Source organism: Oncorhynchus nerka, linkage group LG8, assembly GCF_034236695.1.
Source record: "Oncorhynchus nerka isolate Pitt River linkage group LG8, Oner_Uvic_2.0, whole genome shotgun sequence".
Classification (NCBI taxonomy): Eukaryota; Metazoa; Chordata; class Actinopteri; order Salmoniformes; family Salmonidae; genus Oncorhynchus; species Oncorhynchus nerka.
In genome coordinates, this window is record NC_088403.1 from 820,117 (window position 1) to 839,610 (window position 19,494).

The 19,494-nt window shown below is 50.7% G+C and overlaps 1 protein-coding gene across 1 annotated transcript in view; it reads left to right on the forward strand.

The window, feature by feature from the left end:
* Positions 1–19,494, forward strand: part of LOC135572803 (stimulated by retinoic acid gene 8 protein homolog) — a 101,963-nt gene that overhangs the window by 9,059 nt on the left and 73,410 nt on the right. Inside the window, exon 6 of the mRNA XM_065021221.1 lies at positions 14,065–14,359. Within this exon, the coding sequence (XP_064877293.1) occupies positions 14,065–14,359 (295 nt within the window). The remainder of the gene's footprint in view (positions 1–14,064; positions 14,360–19,494) is intronic.

Genomic DNA, 19,494 nt, shown 5'->3' on the forward strand with positions numbered 1-19,494 from the left:
TGTTACAAACAGACTCTGGGACAGTTTTGGGACGATAGATCCCAGATTCATACAACCAATAGGCCTAGGATTTATATATAAGGAATATATATATATATATATATATATATATATACACAGTTGAAGTCGGAAGTTTACATACACCTTAGCAAAAAATACATTTAAACTCAGTTTTTCACTAATCCTGACATTTAATCCGAGTAGAAATTCCCTGTTTTAGGTCAGTTAGGATCACCACTTTATTTTAAGAATGTGAAATGTCAGAATAATAGTAGAGAGAATGATTTATTTCAGCTTTTATTTCTTTCATCAGATTCCCAGTGGGTCAGAAGTTTACATGCACTCATTTAGTATTTGGTTGCATTTCCTTTAAATTGTTTAACTTGGGTCAAACGTTTCGGGTAGCCTTCCACAAGCTTCCCACGATAAGTTGGGTGAATTTTGGCCCATTTCTCCTGACAGAGCTGGTGTAACTGAGTCAGGTTTGAAGGCCTCTTTGCTCACACACGCTTTTTCAGTTCTGCCCACAAATGTTCTATAGGATTGAGGTCAGGGCTTTGTGACGGCCACTCCGATACCTTGACTTTGTTGTCCTTAAGCCATTTTACCACAACGTATGGGGTCGTTGTCCATTTGGAAGATCCATTTGTGACCAAGCTTTAACTTCTGTGAACTGGTATGTCCATCAGTGTAGAGGCTATACAGCTGACCATCAGTGTAGAGGCTATACAGCTGACCATCAGTGTAGAGGCTATACAGCTGACCCTCAGTGTAGAGGCTATACAGCTGACCATCAGTGTAGAGGCTATACAGCTGACCATCAGTGTGGAGGCTATACAGCTGACCCTCAGTGTAGAGGCTATACAGCTGACCATCAGTGTAGAGGCTATACAGCTGACCAGTCAACTGGTATGTCCATCAGTGTAGAGGCTATACAGCTGACCATCAGTGTAGAGGCTATACAGCTGACCCTCAGTGTAGAGGCTATACAGCTGACCATCAGTGTAGAGGCTATACAGCTGACCATCAGTGTAGAGGCTATACAGCTGATCTTCAGTGTAGAGGCTATACAGCTGACCATCAGTGTGGAGGCTATACAGCTGACCATCAGTGTAGAGGCTATACAGCTGACCCTCAGTGTAGAGGCTATACAGCTGACCATCAGTGTAGAGGCTATACAGCTGACCCTCAGTGTAGAGGCTATACAGCTGACCAGTCAACTGGTATGACCATCAGTGTAGAGGCTATACAGCTGACCAGTCAACTGGTATTTCCATCAGTGTAGAGGCTATACAGCTGACCATCAGTGTAGAGGCTATACAGCTGACCATCAGTGTAGAGGCTATACAGCTGACCCTCAGTGTAGAGGCTATACAGCTGACCCTCAGTGTAGAGGCTATACAGCTGACCATCAGTGTAGAGGCTATACAGCTGACCCTCAGTGTAGAGGCTATACAGCTGACCAGTCAACTGGTATGACCATCAGTGTAGAGGCTATACAGCTGACCAGTAAACTGGTATTTCCATCAGTGTAGAGGCTATACAGCTGACCATCAGTGTAGAGGCTATACAGCTGACCATCAGTGTAGAGGCTATACAGCTGACCCTCAGTGTAGAGGCTATACAGCTGACCCTCAGTGTAGAGGCTATACAGCTGACCATCAGTGTAGAGGCTATACAGCTGACCCTCAGTGTAGAGGCTATACAGCTGACCAGTCAACTGGTATGACCATCAGTGTAGAGGCTATACAGCTGACCAGTCAACTGGTATTTCCATCAGTGTAGAGGCTATACAGCTGATCTTCAGTGTAGAGGCTATACAGCTGACCATCAGTGTGGAGGCTATACAGCTGACCATCAGTGTAGAGGCTATACAGCTGACCATCAGTGTAGAGGCTATACAGCTGACCATCAGTGTAGAGGCTATACAGCTGACCATCAGTGTAGAGGCTATACAGCTGACCATCAGTGTAGAGGCTATACAGCTGACCATCAGTGTAGAGGCTATACAGCTGACCATCAGTGTAGAGGCTATACAGCTGACCCTCAGTGTAGAGGCTATACAGCTGACCAGTCAACTGGTATGACCATCAGTGTAGAGGCTATACAGCTGACCAGTCAACTGGTATTTCCATCAGTGTAGAGGCTATACAGCTGACCATCAGTGTAGAGGCTATACAGCTGACCATCAGTGTAGAGGCTATACAGCTGACCATCAGTGTAGAGGCTATACAGCTGACCATCAGTGTAGAGGCTATACAGCTGACCATCAGCTGACCATCAGTGTAGAGGCTATACAGCTGACCATCAGTGTAGAGGCTATACAGCTGACCCTCAGTGTAGAGGCTATACAGCTGACCCTCAGTGTAGAGGCTATACAGCTGACCCTCAGTGTAGAGGCTATACAGCTGACCCTCAGTGTAGAGGCTATACAGCTGACCCTCAGTGTAGAGGCTATACAGCTGACCCTCAGTGTAGAGGCTATACAGCTGACCATCAGTGTAGAGGCTATACAGCTGACCATCAGTGTAGAGGCTATACAGCTGACCATCAGTGTAGAGGCTATACAGCTGACCATCAGTGTAGAGGCTATACAGCTGACCATCAGTGTAGAGGCTATACAGCTGACCATCAGTGTAGAGGCTATACAGCTGACCATCAGTGTAGAGGCTATACAGCTGACCATCAGTGTAGAGGCTATACAGCTGACCATCAGTGTAGAGGCTATACAGCTGACCCTCAGTGTAGAGGCTATACAGCTGACCATCAGTGTAGAGGCTATACAGCTGACCATCAGTGTAGAGGCTATACAGCTGACCATCAGTGTAGAGGCTATACAGCTGACCAGTCAACTGGTATTTTTGTTAATAGACCAACGTATGGACAGTCTGATTATAGATCAATTTATTGACAGTCTGATTATAGATCAATTTATTGACAGTCTGATTATATAATAATATATAATATATAATTCTGTCCCCGCCTTCGTCTCAGTTGAAGCTACTCCCCAAAATCCAAATGAAACTGAAGTCATATTTCTGAATGAACAATCTGCCAGAATTTCAGCCTTGGCTGGTTGCTTCTATTAGAGGTCTCCGTTGAGATGTTTTAACTGTCCGTAGTGCGTTGAGTCTCCTGGCCTGTGACTGGGGATTAACTGTCCATAGTGCGTTGAGTCTCCTGGCCTGTGACTGGGGATTAACTGTCCGTAGTGCGTTGAGTCTCCTGGCCTGTGACTGGGGATTAACTGTCCGTAGTGCGTTGAGTCTCCTGGCCTGTGACTGGGGATTAACTGTCCGTAGTGCGTTGAGTTAGTGCTCTTCTGGCCTGTGACTGGGGATTAACTGTCCGTAGTGCGTTGAGTCTCCTGGCCTGTGACTGGGGATTAACTGTCCGTAGTGCGTTGAGTCTCCTGGCCTGTGACTGGGGATTAACTGTCCGTAGTGCGTTGAGTCTCCTGGCCTGTGACTGGGGATTAACTGTCCATAGTGCGTTGAGTCTCCTGGCCTGTGACTGGGGATTAACTGTCCATAGTGCGTTGAGTCTCCTGGCCTGTGACTGGGGATTAACTGTCCATAGTGCGTTGAGTTAGTGCTCTCCTGGCCTGTGACTGGGGATTAACTGTCCGTAGTGCGTTGAGTCTCCTGGCCTGTGACTGGGGATTAACTGTCCATAGTGCGTTGAGTCTCCTGGCCTGTGACTGGGGATTAACTGTCCATAGTGCATTGAGTCTCCTGGCCTGTGACTGGGGATTAACTGTCCATAGTGCATTGAGTCTCCTGGCCTGTGACTGGGGATTAACTGTCCGTAGTGCGTTGAGTCTCCTGGCCTGTGACTGGGGATTAACTGTCCATAGTGCGTTGAGTCTCCTGGCCTGTGACTGGGGATTAACTGTCCATAGTGCGTTGAGTCTCCTGGCCTGTGACTGGGGATTAACTGTCCATAGTGCATTGAGTCTCCTGGCCTGTGACTGGGGATTAACTGTCCGTAGTGCGTTGAGTCTCCTGGCCTGTGACTGGGGATTAACTGTCCATAGTGCGTTGAGTCTCCTGGCCTGTGACTGGGGATTAACTGTCCGTAGTGCGTTGAGTCTCCTGGCCTGTGACTGGGGATTAACTGTCCATAGTGCGTTGAGTCTCCTGGCCTGTGACTGGGGATTAACTGTCCATAGTGCGTTGAGTCTCCTGGCCTGTGACTGGGGATTAACTGTCCATAGTGCGTTGAGTTAGTGCCCTCCTGGCCTGTGACTGGGGATTAACTGTCCATAGTGCGTTGAGTTAGTGCTCTCCTGGCCTGTGACTGGGGATTAACTGTCCATAGTGCGTTGAGTCTCCTGGCCTGTGACTGGGGATTAACTGTCCATAGTGCGTTGAGTCTCCTGGCCTGTGACTGGGGATTAACTGTCCATAGTGCATTGAGTCTCCTGGCCTGTGACTGGGGATTAACTGTCCATAGTGCATTGAGTCTCCTGGCCTGTGACTGGGGATTAACTGTCCATAGTGCGTTGAGTTAGTGCTCTCCTGGCCTGTGACTGGGGATTAACTGTCCATAGTGCGTTGAGTTAGTGCTCTCCTGGCCTGTGACTGGGGATTAACTGTCCATAGTGCGTTGAGTTAGTGCCCTCCTGGCCTGTGACTGGGGATTAACTGTCCATAGTGCGTTGAGTCTCCTGGCCTGTGACTGGGGATTAAATGTCCATAGTGCATTGAGTTAGTGCTCTCCTGGCCTGTGACTGGGGATTAACTGTCCATAGTGCGTTGAGTCTCCTGGCCTGTGACTGGGGATTAACTGTCCATAGTGCGTTGAGTCTCCTGGCCTGTGACTGGGGATTAACTGTCCGTAGTGCGTTGAGTTAGTGCTCTCCTGGCCTGTGACTGGGGATTAACTGTCCATAGTGCGTTGAGTTAGTGCTCTCCTAGCCTGTGACTGGGGATTAACTGTCCGTAGTGCGTTGAGTTAGTGCTCTCCTGGCCTGTGACTGGGGATTAACTGTCCGTAGTGCGTTGAGTCTCCTGGCCTGTGACTGGGGATTAACTGTCCATAGTGCGTTGAGTTAGTGCTCTCCTGGCCTGTGACTGGGGATTAACTGTCCATAGTGCGTTGAGTCTCCTGGCCTGTGACTGGGGATTAACTGTCCATAGTGCGTTGAGTCTCCTGGCCTGTGACTGGGGATTAACTGTCCGTAGTGCGTTGAGTTAGTGCTCTCCTGGCCTGTGACTGGGGATTAACTGTCCATAGTGCGTTGAGTTAGTGCTCTCCTGGCCTGTGACTGGGGATTAACTGTCCATAGTGCGTTGAGTCTCCTGGCCTGTGACTGGGGATTAACTGTCCATAGTGCGTTGAGTCTCCTGGCCTGTGACTGGGGATTAACTGTCCATAGTGCGTTGAGTCTCCTGGCCTGTGACTGGGGATTAACTGTCCATAGTGCGTTGAGTTAGTGCTCTCCTGGCCTGTGACTGGGGATTAACTGTCCATAGTGCGTTGAGTCTCCTGGCCTGTGACTGGGGATTAACTGTCCATAGTGCGTTGAGTCTCCTGGCCTGTGACTGGGGATTAACTGTCCATAGTGCGTTGAGTTAGTGCTCTTCTGGCCTGTGACTGGGGATTAACTGTCCATAGTGCATTGAGTCTCCTGGCCTGTGACTGGGGATTAACTGTCCATAGTGCGTTGAGTCTCCTGGCCTGTGACTGGGGATTAACTGTCCATAGTGCGTTGAGTCTCCTGGCCTGTGACTGGGGATTAACTGTCCGTAGTGCGTTGAGTCTCCTGGCCTGTGACTGGGGATTAACTGTCCGTAGTGCATTGAGTTAGTGCTCTTCTGGCCTGTGACTGGGGATTAACTGTCCGTAGTGCGTTGAGTCTCCTGGCCTGTGACTGGGGATTAACTGTCCGTAGTGCGTTGAGTCTCCTGGCCTGTGACTGGGGATTAACTGTCCATAGTGCGTTGAGTCTCCTGGCCTGTGACTGGGGATTAACTGTCCATAGTGCGTTGAGTCTCCTGGCCTGTGACTGGGGATTAACTGTCCATAGTGCGTTGAGTCTCCTGGCCTGTGACTGGGGATTAACTGTCCATAGTGCGTTGAGTTAGTGCTCTCCTGGCCTGTGACTGGGGATTAACTGTCCGTAGTGCGTTGAGTCTCCTGGCCTGTGACTGGGGATTAACTGTCCATAGTGCGTTGAGTCTCCTGGCCTGTGACTGGGGATTAACTGTCCATAGTGCATTGAGTCTCCTGGCCTGTGACTGGGGATTAACTGTCCATAGTGCATTGAGTCTCCTGGCCTGTGACTGGGGATTAACTGTCCGTAGTGCGTTGAGTCTCCTGGCCTGTGACTGGGGATTAACTGTCCATAGTGCGTTGAGTCTCCTGGCCTGTGACTGGGGATTAACTGTCCATAGTGCGTTGAGTCTCCTGGCCTGTGACTGGGGATTAACTGTCCATAGTGCATTGAGTCTCCTGGCCTGTGACTGGGGATTAACTGTCCGTAGTGCGTTGAGTCTCCTGGCCTGTGACTGGGGATTAACTGTCCATAGTGCGTTGAGTCTCCTGGCCTGTGACTGGGGATTAACTGTCCGTAGTGCGTTGAGTCTCCTGGCCTGTGACTGGGGATTAACTGTCCATAGTGCGTTGAGTCTCCTGGCCTGTGACTGGGGATTAACTGTCCATAGTGCGTTGAGTCTCCTGGCCTGTGACTGGGGATTAACTGTCCATAGTGCGTTGAGTTAGTGCCCTCCTGGCCTGTGACTGGGGATTAACTGTCCATAGTGCGTTGAGTTAGTGCTCTCCTGGCCTGTGACTGGGGATTAACTGTCCATAGTGCGTTGAGTCTCCTGGCCTGTGACTGGGGATTAACTGTCCATAGTGCGTTGAGTCTCCTGGCCTGTGACTGGGGATTAACTGTCCATAGTGCATTGAGTCTCCTGGCCTGTGACTGGGGATTAACTGTCCATAGTGCATTGAGTCTCCTGGCCTGTGACTGGGGATTAACTGTCCATAGTGCGTTGAGTTAGTGCTCTCCTGGCCTGTGACTGGGGATTAACTGTCCATAGTGCGTTGAGTTAGTGCTCTCCTGGCCTGTGACTGGGGATTAACTGTCCATAGTGCGTTGAGTTAGTGCCCTCCTGGCCTGTGACTGGGGATTAACTGTCCATAGTGCGTTGAGTCTCCTGGCCTGTGACTGGGGATTAACTGTCCATAGTGCATTGAGTTAGTGCTCTCCTGGCCTGTGACTGGGGATTAACTGTCCATAGTGCGTTGAGTCTCCTGGCCTGTGACTGGGGATTAACTGTCCATAGTGCGTTGAGTCTCCTGGCCTGTGACTGGGGATTAACTGTCCGTAGTGCGTTGAGTTAGTGCTCTCCTGGCCTGTGACTGGGGATTAACTGTCCATAGTGCGTTGAGTTAGTGCTCTCCTAGCCTGTGACTGGGGATTAACTGTCCGTAGTGCGTTGAGTTAGTGCTCTCCTGGCCTGTGACTGGGGATTAACTGTCCGTAGTGCGTTGAGTCTCCTGGCCTGTGACTGGGGATTAACTGTCCATAGTGCGTTGAGTTAGTGCTCTCCTGGCCTGTGACTGGGGATTAACTGTCCATAGTGCGTTGAGTCTCCTGGCCTGTGACTGGGGATTAACTGTCCATAGTGCGTTGAGTCTCCTGGCCTGTGACTGGGGATTAACTGTCCGTAGTGCGTTGAGTTAGTGCTCTCCTGGCCTGTGACTGGGGATTAACTGTCCATAGTGCGTTGAGTTAGTGCTCTCCTGGCCTGTGACTGGGGATTAACTGTCCATAGTGCGTTGAGTCTCCTGGCCTGTGACTGGGGATTAACTGTCCATAGTGCGTTGAGTCTCCTGGCCTGTGACTGGGGATTAACTGTCCATAGTGCGTTGAGTCTCCTGGCCTGTGACTGGGGATTAACTGTCCATAGTGCGTTGAGTTAGTGCTCTCCTGGCCTGTGACTGGGGATTAACTGTCCATAGTGCGTTGAGTCTCCTGGCCTGTGACTGGGGATTAACTGTCCATAGTGCGTTGAGTCTCCTGGCCTGTGACTGGGGATTAACTGTCCATAGTGCGTTGAGTTAGTGCTCTTCTGGCCTGTGACTGGGGATTAACTGTCCATAGTGCATTGAGTCTCCTGGCCTGTGACTGGGGATTAACTGTCCATAGTGCGTTGAGTCTCCTGGCCTGTGACTGGGGATTAACTGTCCATAGTGCGTTGAGTCTCCTGGCCTGTGACTGGGGATTAACTGTCCATAGTGCGTTGAGTTAGTGCTCTCCTGGCCTGTGACTGGGGATTAACTGTCCATAGTGCGTTGAGTCTCCTGGCCTGTGACTGGGGATTAACTGTCCATAGTGCGTTGAGTTAGTGCTCTCCTGGCCTGTGACTGGGGATTAACTGTCCATAGTGCGTTGAGTTAGTGCTCTCCTGGCCTGTGACTGGGGATTAACTGTCCATAGTGCGTTGAGTCTCCTGGCCTGTGACTGGGGATTAACTGTCCATAGTGCGTTGAGTCTCCTGGCCTGTGACTGGGGATTAACTGTCCATAGTGCGTTGAGTCTCCTGGCCTGTGACTGGGGATTAACTGTCCATAGTGCGTTGAGTCTCCTGGCCTGTGACTGGGGATTAATTGTCCATAGTGCGTTGAGTCTCCTGGCCTGTGACTGGGGATTAACTGTCCATAGTGCGTTGAGTTAGTGCTCTCCTGGCCTGTGACTGGGGATTAACTGTCCATAGTGCGTTGAGTCTCCTGGCCTGTGACTGGGGATTAACTGTCCATAGTGCGTTGAGTCTCCTGGCCTGTGACTGGAGATTAACTGTCCGTAGTGCGTTGAGTCTCCTGGCCTGTGACTGGGGATTAACTGTCCATAGTGCGTTGAGTTAGTGCTCTCCTGGCCTGTGACTGGGGATTAACTGTCCATAGTGCGTTGAGTCTCCTGGCCTGTGACTGGGGATTAACTGTCCATAGTGCATTGAGTTAGTGCTCTCCTGGCCTGTGACTGGGGATTAACTGTCCATAGTGCGTTGAGTCTCCTGGCCTGTGACTGGGGATCAACTGTCCGTAGTGCGTTGAGTCTCCTGGCCTGTGACTGGGGATTAACTGTCCGTAGTGCGTTGAGTTAGTGCTCTCCTGGCCTGTGACTGGGGATTAACTGTCCATAGTGCGTTGAGTCTCCTGGCCTGTGACTGGGGATTAACTGTCCATAGTGCGTTGAGTTAGTGCCCTCCTGGCCTGTGACTGGGGATTAACTGTCCATAGTGCGTTGAGTTAGTGCTCTCCTGGCCTGTGACTGGGGATTAACTGTCCATAGTGCGTTGAGTTAGTGCTCTCCTGGCCTGTGACTGGGGATTAACTGTCCATAGTGCGTTGAGTTAGTGCTCTCCTGGCCTGTGACTGGGGATTAACTGTCCATAGTGCGTTGAGTCTCCTGGCCTGTGACTGGGGATTAACTGTCCATAGTGCGTTGAGTCTCCTGGCCTGTGACGGGGGATTAACTGTCCATAGTGCGTTGAGTCTCCTGGCCTGTGACTGGGGATTAACTGTCCATAGTGCGTTGAGTCTCCTGGCCTGTGACTGGGGATTAACTGTCCATAGTGCATTGAGTTAGTGCTCTCCTGGCCTGTGACTGGGGATTAACTGTCCATAGTGCATTGAGTCTCCTGGCCTGTGACTGGGGATTAACTGTCCATAGTGCGTTGAGTTAGTGCTCTCCTGGCCTGTGACTGGGGATTAACTGTCCATAGTGCATTGAGTTTCCTGGCCTGTGACTGGGGATTAACTGTCCATAGTGCATTGAGTCTCCTGGCCTGTGACTGGGGATTAACTGTCCATAGTGCGTTGAGTCTCCTGGCCTGTGACTGGGGATTAACTGTCCATAGTGCGTTGAGTCTCCTGGCCTGTGACTGGGGATTAACTGTCCGTAGTGCGTTGAGTTAGTGCTCTCCTGGCCTGTGACTGGGGATTAACTGTCCATAGTGCGTTGAGTCTCCTGGCCTGTGACTGGGGATTAACTGTCCATAGTGCGTTGAGTCTCCTGGCCTGTGACTGGGGATTAACTGTCCGTAGTGCGTTGAGTTAGTGCTCTCCTGGCCTGTGACTGGGGATTAACTGTCCGTAGTGCGTTGAGTCTCCTGGCCTGTGACTGGGGATTAACTGTCCATAGTGCGTTGAGTCTCCTGGCCTGTGACTGGGGATTAACTGTCCGTAGTGCGTTGAGTCTCCTGGCCTGTGACTGGGGATTAACTGTCCATAGTGCGTTGAGTTAGTGCTCTCCTGGCCTGTGACTGGGGATTAACTGTCCGTAGTGCGTTGAGTCTCCTGGCCTGTGACTGGGGATTAACTGTCCATAGTGCGTTGAGTCTCCTGGCCTGTGACTGGGGATTAACTGTCCATAGTGCGTTGAGTCTCCTGGCTTGTGACTGGGGATTAACTGTCCATAGTGCGTTGAGTCTCCTGGCCTGTGACTGGGGATTAACTGTCCATAGTGCGTTGAGTCTCCTGGCCTGTGACTGGGGATTAACTGTCCATAGTGCGTTGAGTCTCCTGGCCTGTGACTGGGGATTAACTGTCCGTAGTGCGTTGAGTCTCCTGGCCTGTGACTGGGGATTAACTGTCCATAGTGCGTTGAGTCTCCTGGCCTGTGACTGGGGATTAACTGTCCATAGTGCGTTGAGTTAGTGCTCTCCTGGCCTGTGACTGGGGATCAAGGATTCAGCACCAGGGGATTTATAGCTGGGGGCCACTGAGGTGCACCTCTGACCATGGAGAGAGGTTTAAAAAAGGGACTCGTTCATTTCACCAAATTAATGTATAACCTCCATAAAACAGCAATGATCACCTTCTCTCTCCCCATAACCCTCTCTCTCTCCCCTTCACCCTCTCTCTCTCTCTCCCCTCCTTCTCTCTCCATAACCCTCTCTCTCTCTCTCTCCCCTCCTTCTCTCTCTCTCCCCATAACCCTCTCTCTCCCCTCCATCTCCCTCTCTCTCTCTCTCTCTCTCCCCATCACCCTCTCTCTCCCCATAACCCTCTCTCTCTCGCTCTCTCCCTCACCCTCTCTCTCTCCCCATCACCCTCTCTCTCTCTCCCCATAACCCTCTCTCTCTCTCTCTCTCTCCATAACCCTCTCTCTCCCCATAACCCTCTCTCTCTCCCATCCATATATCTCTCTCCCCATAACCCTCTCTCTCTCCCCATCCATATCTCTCTCTCTCCCCATAACCCTCTCTCTCTCTCCCCATAACCCTCTCTCTCTCCCCATAACCCTCTCTCTCTCCCCATAACCCTCTCTCTCTCCCCATAACCCTCTCTCTCTCCCCATAACCCTCTCTCTCTCCCATCCATATATCTCTCTCTCCCCATCACCCTCTCTCTCCCCATCCCTCTCTCTCTCCCATCCCTATCTCTCCCCCTTCACCCTCTCTCTCTCCCATCCCTCTCTCTCCCCCATCCCTCTCTCTCTCCCCATCCCTCTCTCTCCATCACCCTCTCTCTCTCCCCATCACCCTCTCTCCCCCCATAACCCTCTCTCTCTCCCATCCATATCTCTCTCTCCCATCCATATCTCTCTCTCCCATCCATATCTCTCTCTCTCCCCTTCACCCTCTCTCTCTCCCATCCCTATCTATCTCTCTCTCTCCCATCCATATCTATCTCTCTCCCCTTCACCCTCTCTCTCTCTCCATAACCCTCTCTCTCTCCCCATAACCCTCTCTCTCTCCCCATAACCCTCTCTCTCTCCCCATAACCCTCTCTCTCTCCCATCCCTATCTATCTCTCTCTCTCCCATCCCTATCTATCTCTCTCCCCTTCACCCTATCTCTCTCCCCATAACCCTCTCTCTCTCTCTCTCTCCCATCCATATCTCTCTCTCTCCCCATAACCCTCTCTCTCCCCCATCACCCTCTCTCTCTCCCCATAACCCTCTCTCTCCCCATCCATATCTCTCTCTCTCCCCATAACCCTCTCTCTCCCCCCATAACTCTCTCTCTCTCCCCATAATCCTCTCTCTCTCCCATCCATATCTCTCTCTCTCCCCATAACTCTCTCTCTCCCATCCATATCTCTCTCTCTCCCATCCATATCTCTCTCTCTCCCCATATCTCTCTCTCTCCCCATAACTCTCTCTCTCCCCATAACCCTCTCTCTCTCCCCATAACTCTCTCTCTCCCCATAATCCTCTCTCTCTCCCATCCATATCTCTCTCTCTCCCCATAATCCTCTCTCTCTCCCATCCATATCTCTCTCTCTCCCCATAACTCTCTCTCTCTCCCCATAACTCTCTCTCTCTCCCATCCATATCTCTCTCTCTCCCCATAACCCTCTCTCTCTCCCCATCACCCTCTCTCTCTCCCCATAACCCTCTCTCTCTCCCATCCATATCTCTCTCTCTCCCCATAACCCTCTCTCTCTCCCCATAACTCTCTCTCTCTCCCCATAATCCTCTCTCTCTCCCATCCATATCTCTCTCTCTCCCCATAACCCTCTCTCTCTCCCATAACTCTCTCTCTCTCCCCATAACCCTCTCTCTCTCCCATCCATATCTCTCTCTCTCTCTCCCCATAACCCTCTCTCTCCCCATAACCCTCTCTCTCTCCCATCCATATCTCTCTCTCTCCCCATAACCCTCTCTCTCTCCCCATAACCCTCTCTCTCTCTCCCATACCTATCTCTCTCCTATCCCTATCTCCCTCTCTCGCCATCACCCTCTCTCTCTCCCCATCCCTCTCTCTCCCCATCACCCTCTCCCATCCCTATCTATCTCTCTCCCCAATCACCCTCTCTCTCTCCCCATCACTCTCCCCAATCCCATTCTCTCTCCCCATCACTCTCTCTCCCATCCCTCTCTCTCTCCCATCCCTATCTATCTCTCTCCCCAATCACCCTCTCTCTCTCCCCATCTCTCTCCCCATAACCCTCTCTCTCTCCCATCCATATCTCTCTCTCTCCCCATAACCCTCTCTCTCCCCATAACCCTCTCTCTCCCCATAACCCTCTCTCTCTCTCCCATACCTATCTCTCTCCTATCCCTATCTCCCTCTCTCGCCATCACCCTCTCTCTCTCCCCATCCCTCTCTCACCCCATCACCCTCTCTCTCTCCCCATAACCCTCTCTCTCTCTCTCATCCCTCTCTCTCCCCCATCCCTCTCTCTCTCCCCATAACCCTCTCTCTCTCCCATCCATATCTCTCTCTCCCCCATAACCCTCTCTCTCTCCCCATAACCCTCTCTCTCTCCCCATAACCCTCTCCCTCTCTCGCCATCACCCTCTCTCTCTCCCCATCCCTCTCTCACCCCATCACCCTCTCTCTCTCCCCATCCCTCTCTCTCCCCATCACCCTCTCCCATCCCTATCTATCTCTCTCCCCAATCACCCTCACTCACTCCCCATCCCTCTCTCTCTCCCATCCCTATTTATCTCTCTCCCCAATCACCCTCTCTCTCTCCCCATCACTCTCCCCAATCCCACTCTCTCTCCCCATCACTCTCTCTCCCATCCCTCTCTCTCTCCCATCCCTATCTATCTCTCTCCCCAATCACCCTCTCTCTCCCCCATCTCTCTCCCCATAACCCTCTCTCTCTCTCTCCCATCCATATCTCTCTCTCTCCCCATAACCCTCTCTCTCTCCTATCCCCTTCACCCTCTCCCATCCATATCTCTCTCTCCCCATAACCCTCTCTCTCTCCCATCCATATCTCTCTCTCCCCCATAACCCTCTCTCTCTCCCCATAACCCTCTCTCTCTCTCTCCCATACCTATCTCTCTCCTATCCCTATCTCCCTCTCTCGCCATCACCCTCTCTCTCTCCCCATCCCTCTCTCACCCCATCACCCTCTCTCTCTCCCCATCCCTCTCTCTCCCCATCACCCTCTCCCATCCCTATCTATCTCTCTCCCCAATCACCCTCACTCACTCCCCATCCCTCTCTCTCTCCCATCCCTATCTATCTCTCTCCCCAATCACCCTCTCTCTCCCCATCCCTATCTATCTCTCTCCTCAATCACCCTCTCTCTCCCCATCTCCCTCTCTCTCCCTCCATCCCACTCCCTCATCTCTCTATTTCTCCCCAGGTACTTGTTGTTCTACAGACAGACCCTGGAGAAGTTGGTTTGTAGCGGTGTGCTGAGCCCGGGACAGACTGGTCTGGCTGTAGTATCTGAAGCTATTTCAGGCCTGTGGGATAGCTTCTCTCCAGAGCGCCGGGCAGCCTACCAGACCTGTCCCCCCCAGCAGAGCACCCTGGTCTGGGAAGGGCCACCAGAGACACCCCCTAATCCTGTTCCAGACACCCACCTCCACCTCACGCTCCACCCCTCCACTCAGGCAAACAGCCAGGGAGCCTCTTCTCCTTCTAGCTATGAAGAGGTGGGTACAGCTTTCCTTAATCAATTAGTTAATCAATTATTTAATTAATTAATGGATTTTAATTGATTTGGCCAAGTGGCGCGGCGGTCTAAGGCATTGCATCTCCGTGCTAGAGGCGTCACTACAGACCCTGGTTCGATCCCCAGCCCGTTTTCTTGACGATCACTTCAAGACCCATCCGCTGCAGCTCTGTCGGCCATTGACTTGTCGTTCCCACCAGCCATCCACACACCGCTGTCATCAAATGGACTCACGGTAGCTACTAGTTTCCCGACTGAGCTCAATCGTCATGGAAACGCAAATACAGCGATGAGTTTCTCTCTCTTAGTGTCACCGCAAACGTTGAGGAATAAACGGGAGCATCCACAAAGGGGAAGTGCTGAGTAATGAGTCTCTGAAAAACCAACCAAATTAATAAAACGACACGTCCTGATCGAACACAGCGTGACGGTAAACCCAGGGAGGTCTTTCAAAGCAGGATGCTTCTGGGAAATGGTCCTTCTGGGAAATGGTCCTTCTGGGAAACTGTCCTTCGGGAAACGGTCCTTCTGGGAAACGGTCCTTCTGGGAAACGGTGCTTCTGGGAAACGGTCCTTCTGGGAAACGGTCCTTCTGGGAAACGGTCCTTCTGGGAAACGGTGCTTCTGGGAAACGGGTTTTCTGGAAAACAGTGGTTCTGGGAAACGGTCCTTCTGGGAAACAGTGGTTCTGGGAAACAGTGGTTCTGGAAAACAGTGATTCTGGGAAACGGTCCTTCAGGGAAACGGTGCTTCTGGAAACAGTCCTTCTGGGAAACACCAGTGGTTCTGGAAACAGTCATTCAGGGAAACAGTACTTCTGGGAAACAGTCATTCAGGGAAACAGTCATTCTGGGAAACAGTCATTCAGGGAAACAGTCCTTCTGGGAAACAGTCATTCAGGGAAACAGTCATTCAGGGAAACAGTCATTCAGGGAAACAGTCCTTCTGGGAAACAGTCCTTCTGGGAAACAGTCCTTCTGGGAAACAGTCCTTCTGAAAAACAGTGCTTTGACAGTGGAACAGTGAGCTAGCAAGGCGTTGTTGTCATTTTATAACAGGTGATGATCAGCAGACATATGGGAGTAACTAACTAACCCTCATAGTAGTAGATGTTTCTCTTTCTAACAATCCCCTGGCCTTGAACACAGCTAATAGCTAACATTTCCCTGGCCTTGTACACAGCTAATAGCTGACTGAGAACCCACTCACACAGTTCTGGGTTGTTCATCTCCAACAGGAAGTGGCCTCCTGCCTGACTGAGGAAGCAGTAGATGTTGTGGTCCAGGTTGGCACCACGTACTTGTGTCAGTCCGGGTTCTCAACTCTGGAGTACTTAAGAAAAAACAAGTACAGAAACAGACTCAATGCTGAGTATCACCTCTTGTCTGAAATGTATCACCTCTGAGTCTAAACCTGAGCCCAGAATAGACGTGTTTATTGAAAACTTCAACCTGTGGGATTTAATCAATCGGTCTATTCATGTTCAGAATAAAACAAATATTGTATTTTTTAACAGCACCAGTTCCAACTTAAGACAGATAAAGAGTGTTTTTAACGAGGAGCAATGCTGCCCGTCCAAGCAACAAGGCAGTAGCTGCTCGTTTGGTCTAAAATGAGTTCATGTCATGTTCTGCTACATTAAAACCAAGTTTAATCACGTGGACAAGTATCCTGCCTCGTATTGTGGTCAGGAGAAAATGAAAATGTTAACAGTAACTGCATGAAGACACTATGAAACCAAGTTTAATCACGTGGACAAGTATCCTGCCTCGTATTGTGGTCAGGAGAAAATGAAGACACTATGAAACCAAAAGGTAAATTAAAGCCCATTTTCCTCAGTTTTGCGCTATGAGAAGTTACTGCTTGGTAGAGCAGAATTAAACATGATTAGACATTTAAATGGATATTTTATGGCATTATTATTTGTTTTAGTCTATATTGCATTTGTTTTTAGGCATAAGGGTAATGAAATGTCCCAATATTTACGTATAGTTGCATATTTTCGTGAGCTTGGGTCCCAGGAAAACACAGAATTTCTCATTTGGGTCGCAGGCTGAAAAAGTTAAAGAACCCCTGGGTCAGGGGTCACACCGTCTCACAGCCTCGTCTCCTTCCTATGGAGAGGTTAGGGGTCACACCGTCTCACAGCCTCGTCTCCTTCCTATGGAGAGGTCAGGGGTCACACCGTCTCACAGCCTCCTCTCCTTCCTATGGGAGAGGTCAGGGGTCACACTGTCTCACAGCCTATGGAGAGGTCAGGGGTCACATCGTCTCACAGCCTATGGAGAGGTTAGGGGTCACACCGTCTCACAGCCTCGTCTCCTTCCTATGGAGAGGTCAGGGGTCACACTGTCTCACAGCCTCCTCTCCTTCCTATGGAGAGGTCAGGGGTCACACCGTCTCACAGCCTCGTCTCCTTCCTATGGAGAGGTTAGGACACACCGTTTCACAGCCACATCCACATCCTCCAGCTACCATGTTCTGTCCCAGCTGTTTCTCTAGACAGTGAGCTGCTCTGTTTCTCTAGACAGTGAGCTGCTCTGTTTCTCTAGACAGTGAGCTGCTCTGTTTCTCTAGACAGTGAGCAGAGCTGCTCTGTTTCTCTAGACAGTGAGCAGAGCTGCTCTGTTTCTCTAGACAGTGAGCTGAGCTGCTCTGTTTCTCCAGACAGTGAGCTGCTCTGTTTCTCTAGACAGTGAGCTGCTCTGTTTCTCTAGACAGTGAGCTGCTCTGTTTCTCTAGACAGTGAGCTGCTCTGTTTCTCTAGACAGTGAGCTGCTCTGTTTCTCTAGACAGTGAGCTGCCCTGTTTCTCTAGACAGTGAGCTGCTCTGTTTCTCTAGACAGTGAGCTGCTCTGTTTCTCTAGACAGTGAGCTGCCCTGTTTCTCTAGACAGTGAGCTGCTCTGTTTCTCTAGACAGTGAGCTGCTCTGTTTCTCTAGACAGTGAGCTGCTCTGTTTCTCTAGACAGTGAGCTGCTCTGTTTCGCTAGACAGTGAGCTGCTTTGTTTCTCCAGACAGTGAGCTGCTTTGTTTCTCTAGACAGTGAGCTGCTCTGTTTCTCTAGACAGTGAGCTGCTCTGTTTCTCTAGACAGTGAGCTGCTCTGTTTCTCTAGACAGTGAGCTGCTCTGTTTCTCTAGACAGTGAGCTGCTCTGTTTCTCTAGACAGTGAGCTGCTCTGTTTCTCTAGACAGTGAGCAGCTCTGTTTCTCTAGACAGTGAGCTGCTCTGTTTCTCTAGACAGTGAGCTGCTCTGTTTCTCTAGACAGTGAGCTGCTCTGTTTCTCTAGACAGTGAGCTGCTCTGTTTCTCTAGACAGTGAGCTGCTCTGTTTCTCTAGACAGTGAGCTGCTCTGTTTCTCTAGACAGTGAGCTGCTCTGTTTCTCTAGACAGGGAGCTGCTCTGTTTCTCTAGACAGGGAGCTGCTCTGTTTCTCTAGACAGTGAGCTGCTTTGTTTCTCTAGACAGTGAGCTGCTCTGTTTCTCTAGACAGTGTTCAGAGTGTCTGGAGAGAAGAGGCTTTATCTCATAACACCGGGTGGCCCATATCTTTCTCGCTCTCCATTTCTCTCTCTATTTCTTTCTTCCTTCATTGGTGGACAAGTGATGATTTTCTGGCTGTATCTCTCTCTGTGTCTTTACCCCCCCCACCACTCTCCGTCTGTCTCTCCATCCCTGTGGCTCTCTCTCTCTCCTTCGTTTCATCCCTCTCTCCCAGTAGACTTCTCCCAGGACAAGATGCCACTACTAATCCATCTGACAGGGGGAGGAAGGGAGGGAGAGATGGATTAGTAGTGGCTAGCACCCTGTTTTAGTCTTCAGGGGTAAAAGACAATAGACAATAGGCTTAGCCGTTTTTAAGAGCCAGGATTGTGACGGCTTTGGTGGTTTGGCTCCCCGTCTAGAAGACACCCCTCGTCACTCTATTGTACTGACACACTACCCACAGTCATACCCCTGGAGAAATGGGACAGAGACCCCATAGTGATGGAAGACAGTCAGTCAGTCATACCCCTGGAGAAATGGGACAGAGACCCCATAGTGATGGAAGACAGTCAGTCATACCCCTGGAGAAATGGGACAGAGACCCCATAGTGATGGATGACAGTCAGTCAGTCATACCCCTGGAGAAATGGGACAGAGACCCCATAGTGATGGAAGACAGTCAGTCATACCCCTGGAGAAATGGGACAGAGACCCCATAGTGATGGAAGACAGTCAGTCATACCCCTGGAGAAATGGGACAGAGACCCCTCGCACACCAGGTGAACCAGGGCACCCACACTTAAATAGTGATGGAAGACAGTCAGTCATACCCCTGGAGAAATGGGACAGAGTCCCCGTAGTGATGGAAGACAGTCAGTCATACCCCTGGAGAAATGGGACAGAGACCCCATAGTGATGGAAGACAGTCAGTCATACCCCTGGAGAAATGGGACAGAGACACCGTAGTGATGGAAGACAGTCAGTCATACCCCTGGAGAAATGGGACAGAGACCCCATAGTGATGGAAGACAGACAGTCATACCCCTGGAGAAATGGGACAGAGACCCCATAGTGATGGAAGACAGTCAGTCATACCCCTGGAGAAATGGGACAGAGACCCCATAGTGATGGAAGACAGTCAGTCATACCCCTGGAGGAATGGGACAGAGACCCCATAGTGATGGAAGACAGTCAGTCATACCCCTGGAGAAATGGGACAGAGACCCCATAGTGATGGAAGACAGTCAGTCATACCCCTGGAGGAATGGGACAGAGACCCCATAGTGATGGAAGACAGTCAGTCAGTCAGTCATACCCCTGGAGAAATGGGACAGAGACCCCATAGTGATGGAAGACAGTCAGTCATACCCCTGGAGAAATGGGACAGAGACCCCATAGTGATGGAAGACAGTCAGTCATACCCCTGGAGAAATGGGACAGAGACCCCATAGTGATGGAAGACAGACAGTCATACCCCTGGAGAAATGGGACAGAGACCCCATAGTGATGGAAGACAGTCAGTCAGTCATACCCCTGGAGAAATGGGATAGAGACCCCATAGTGATGGAAGACAGTCAGTCATACCCCTGGAGAAATGGGACAGAGACCCCATAGTGATGGAAGACA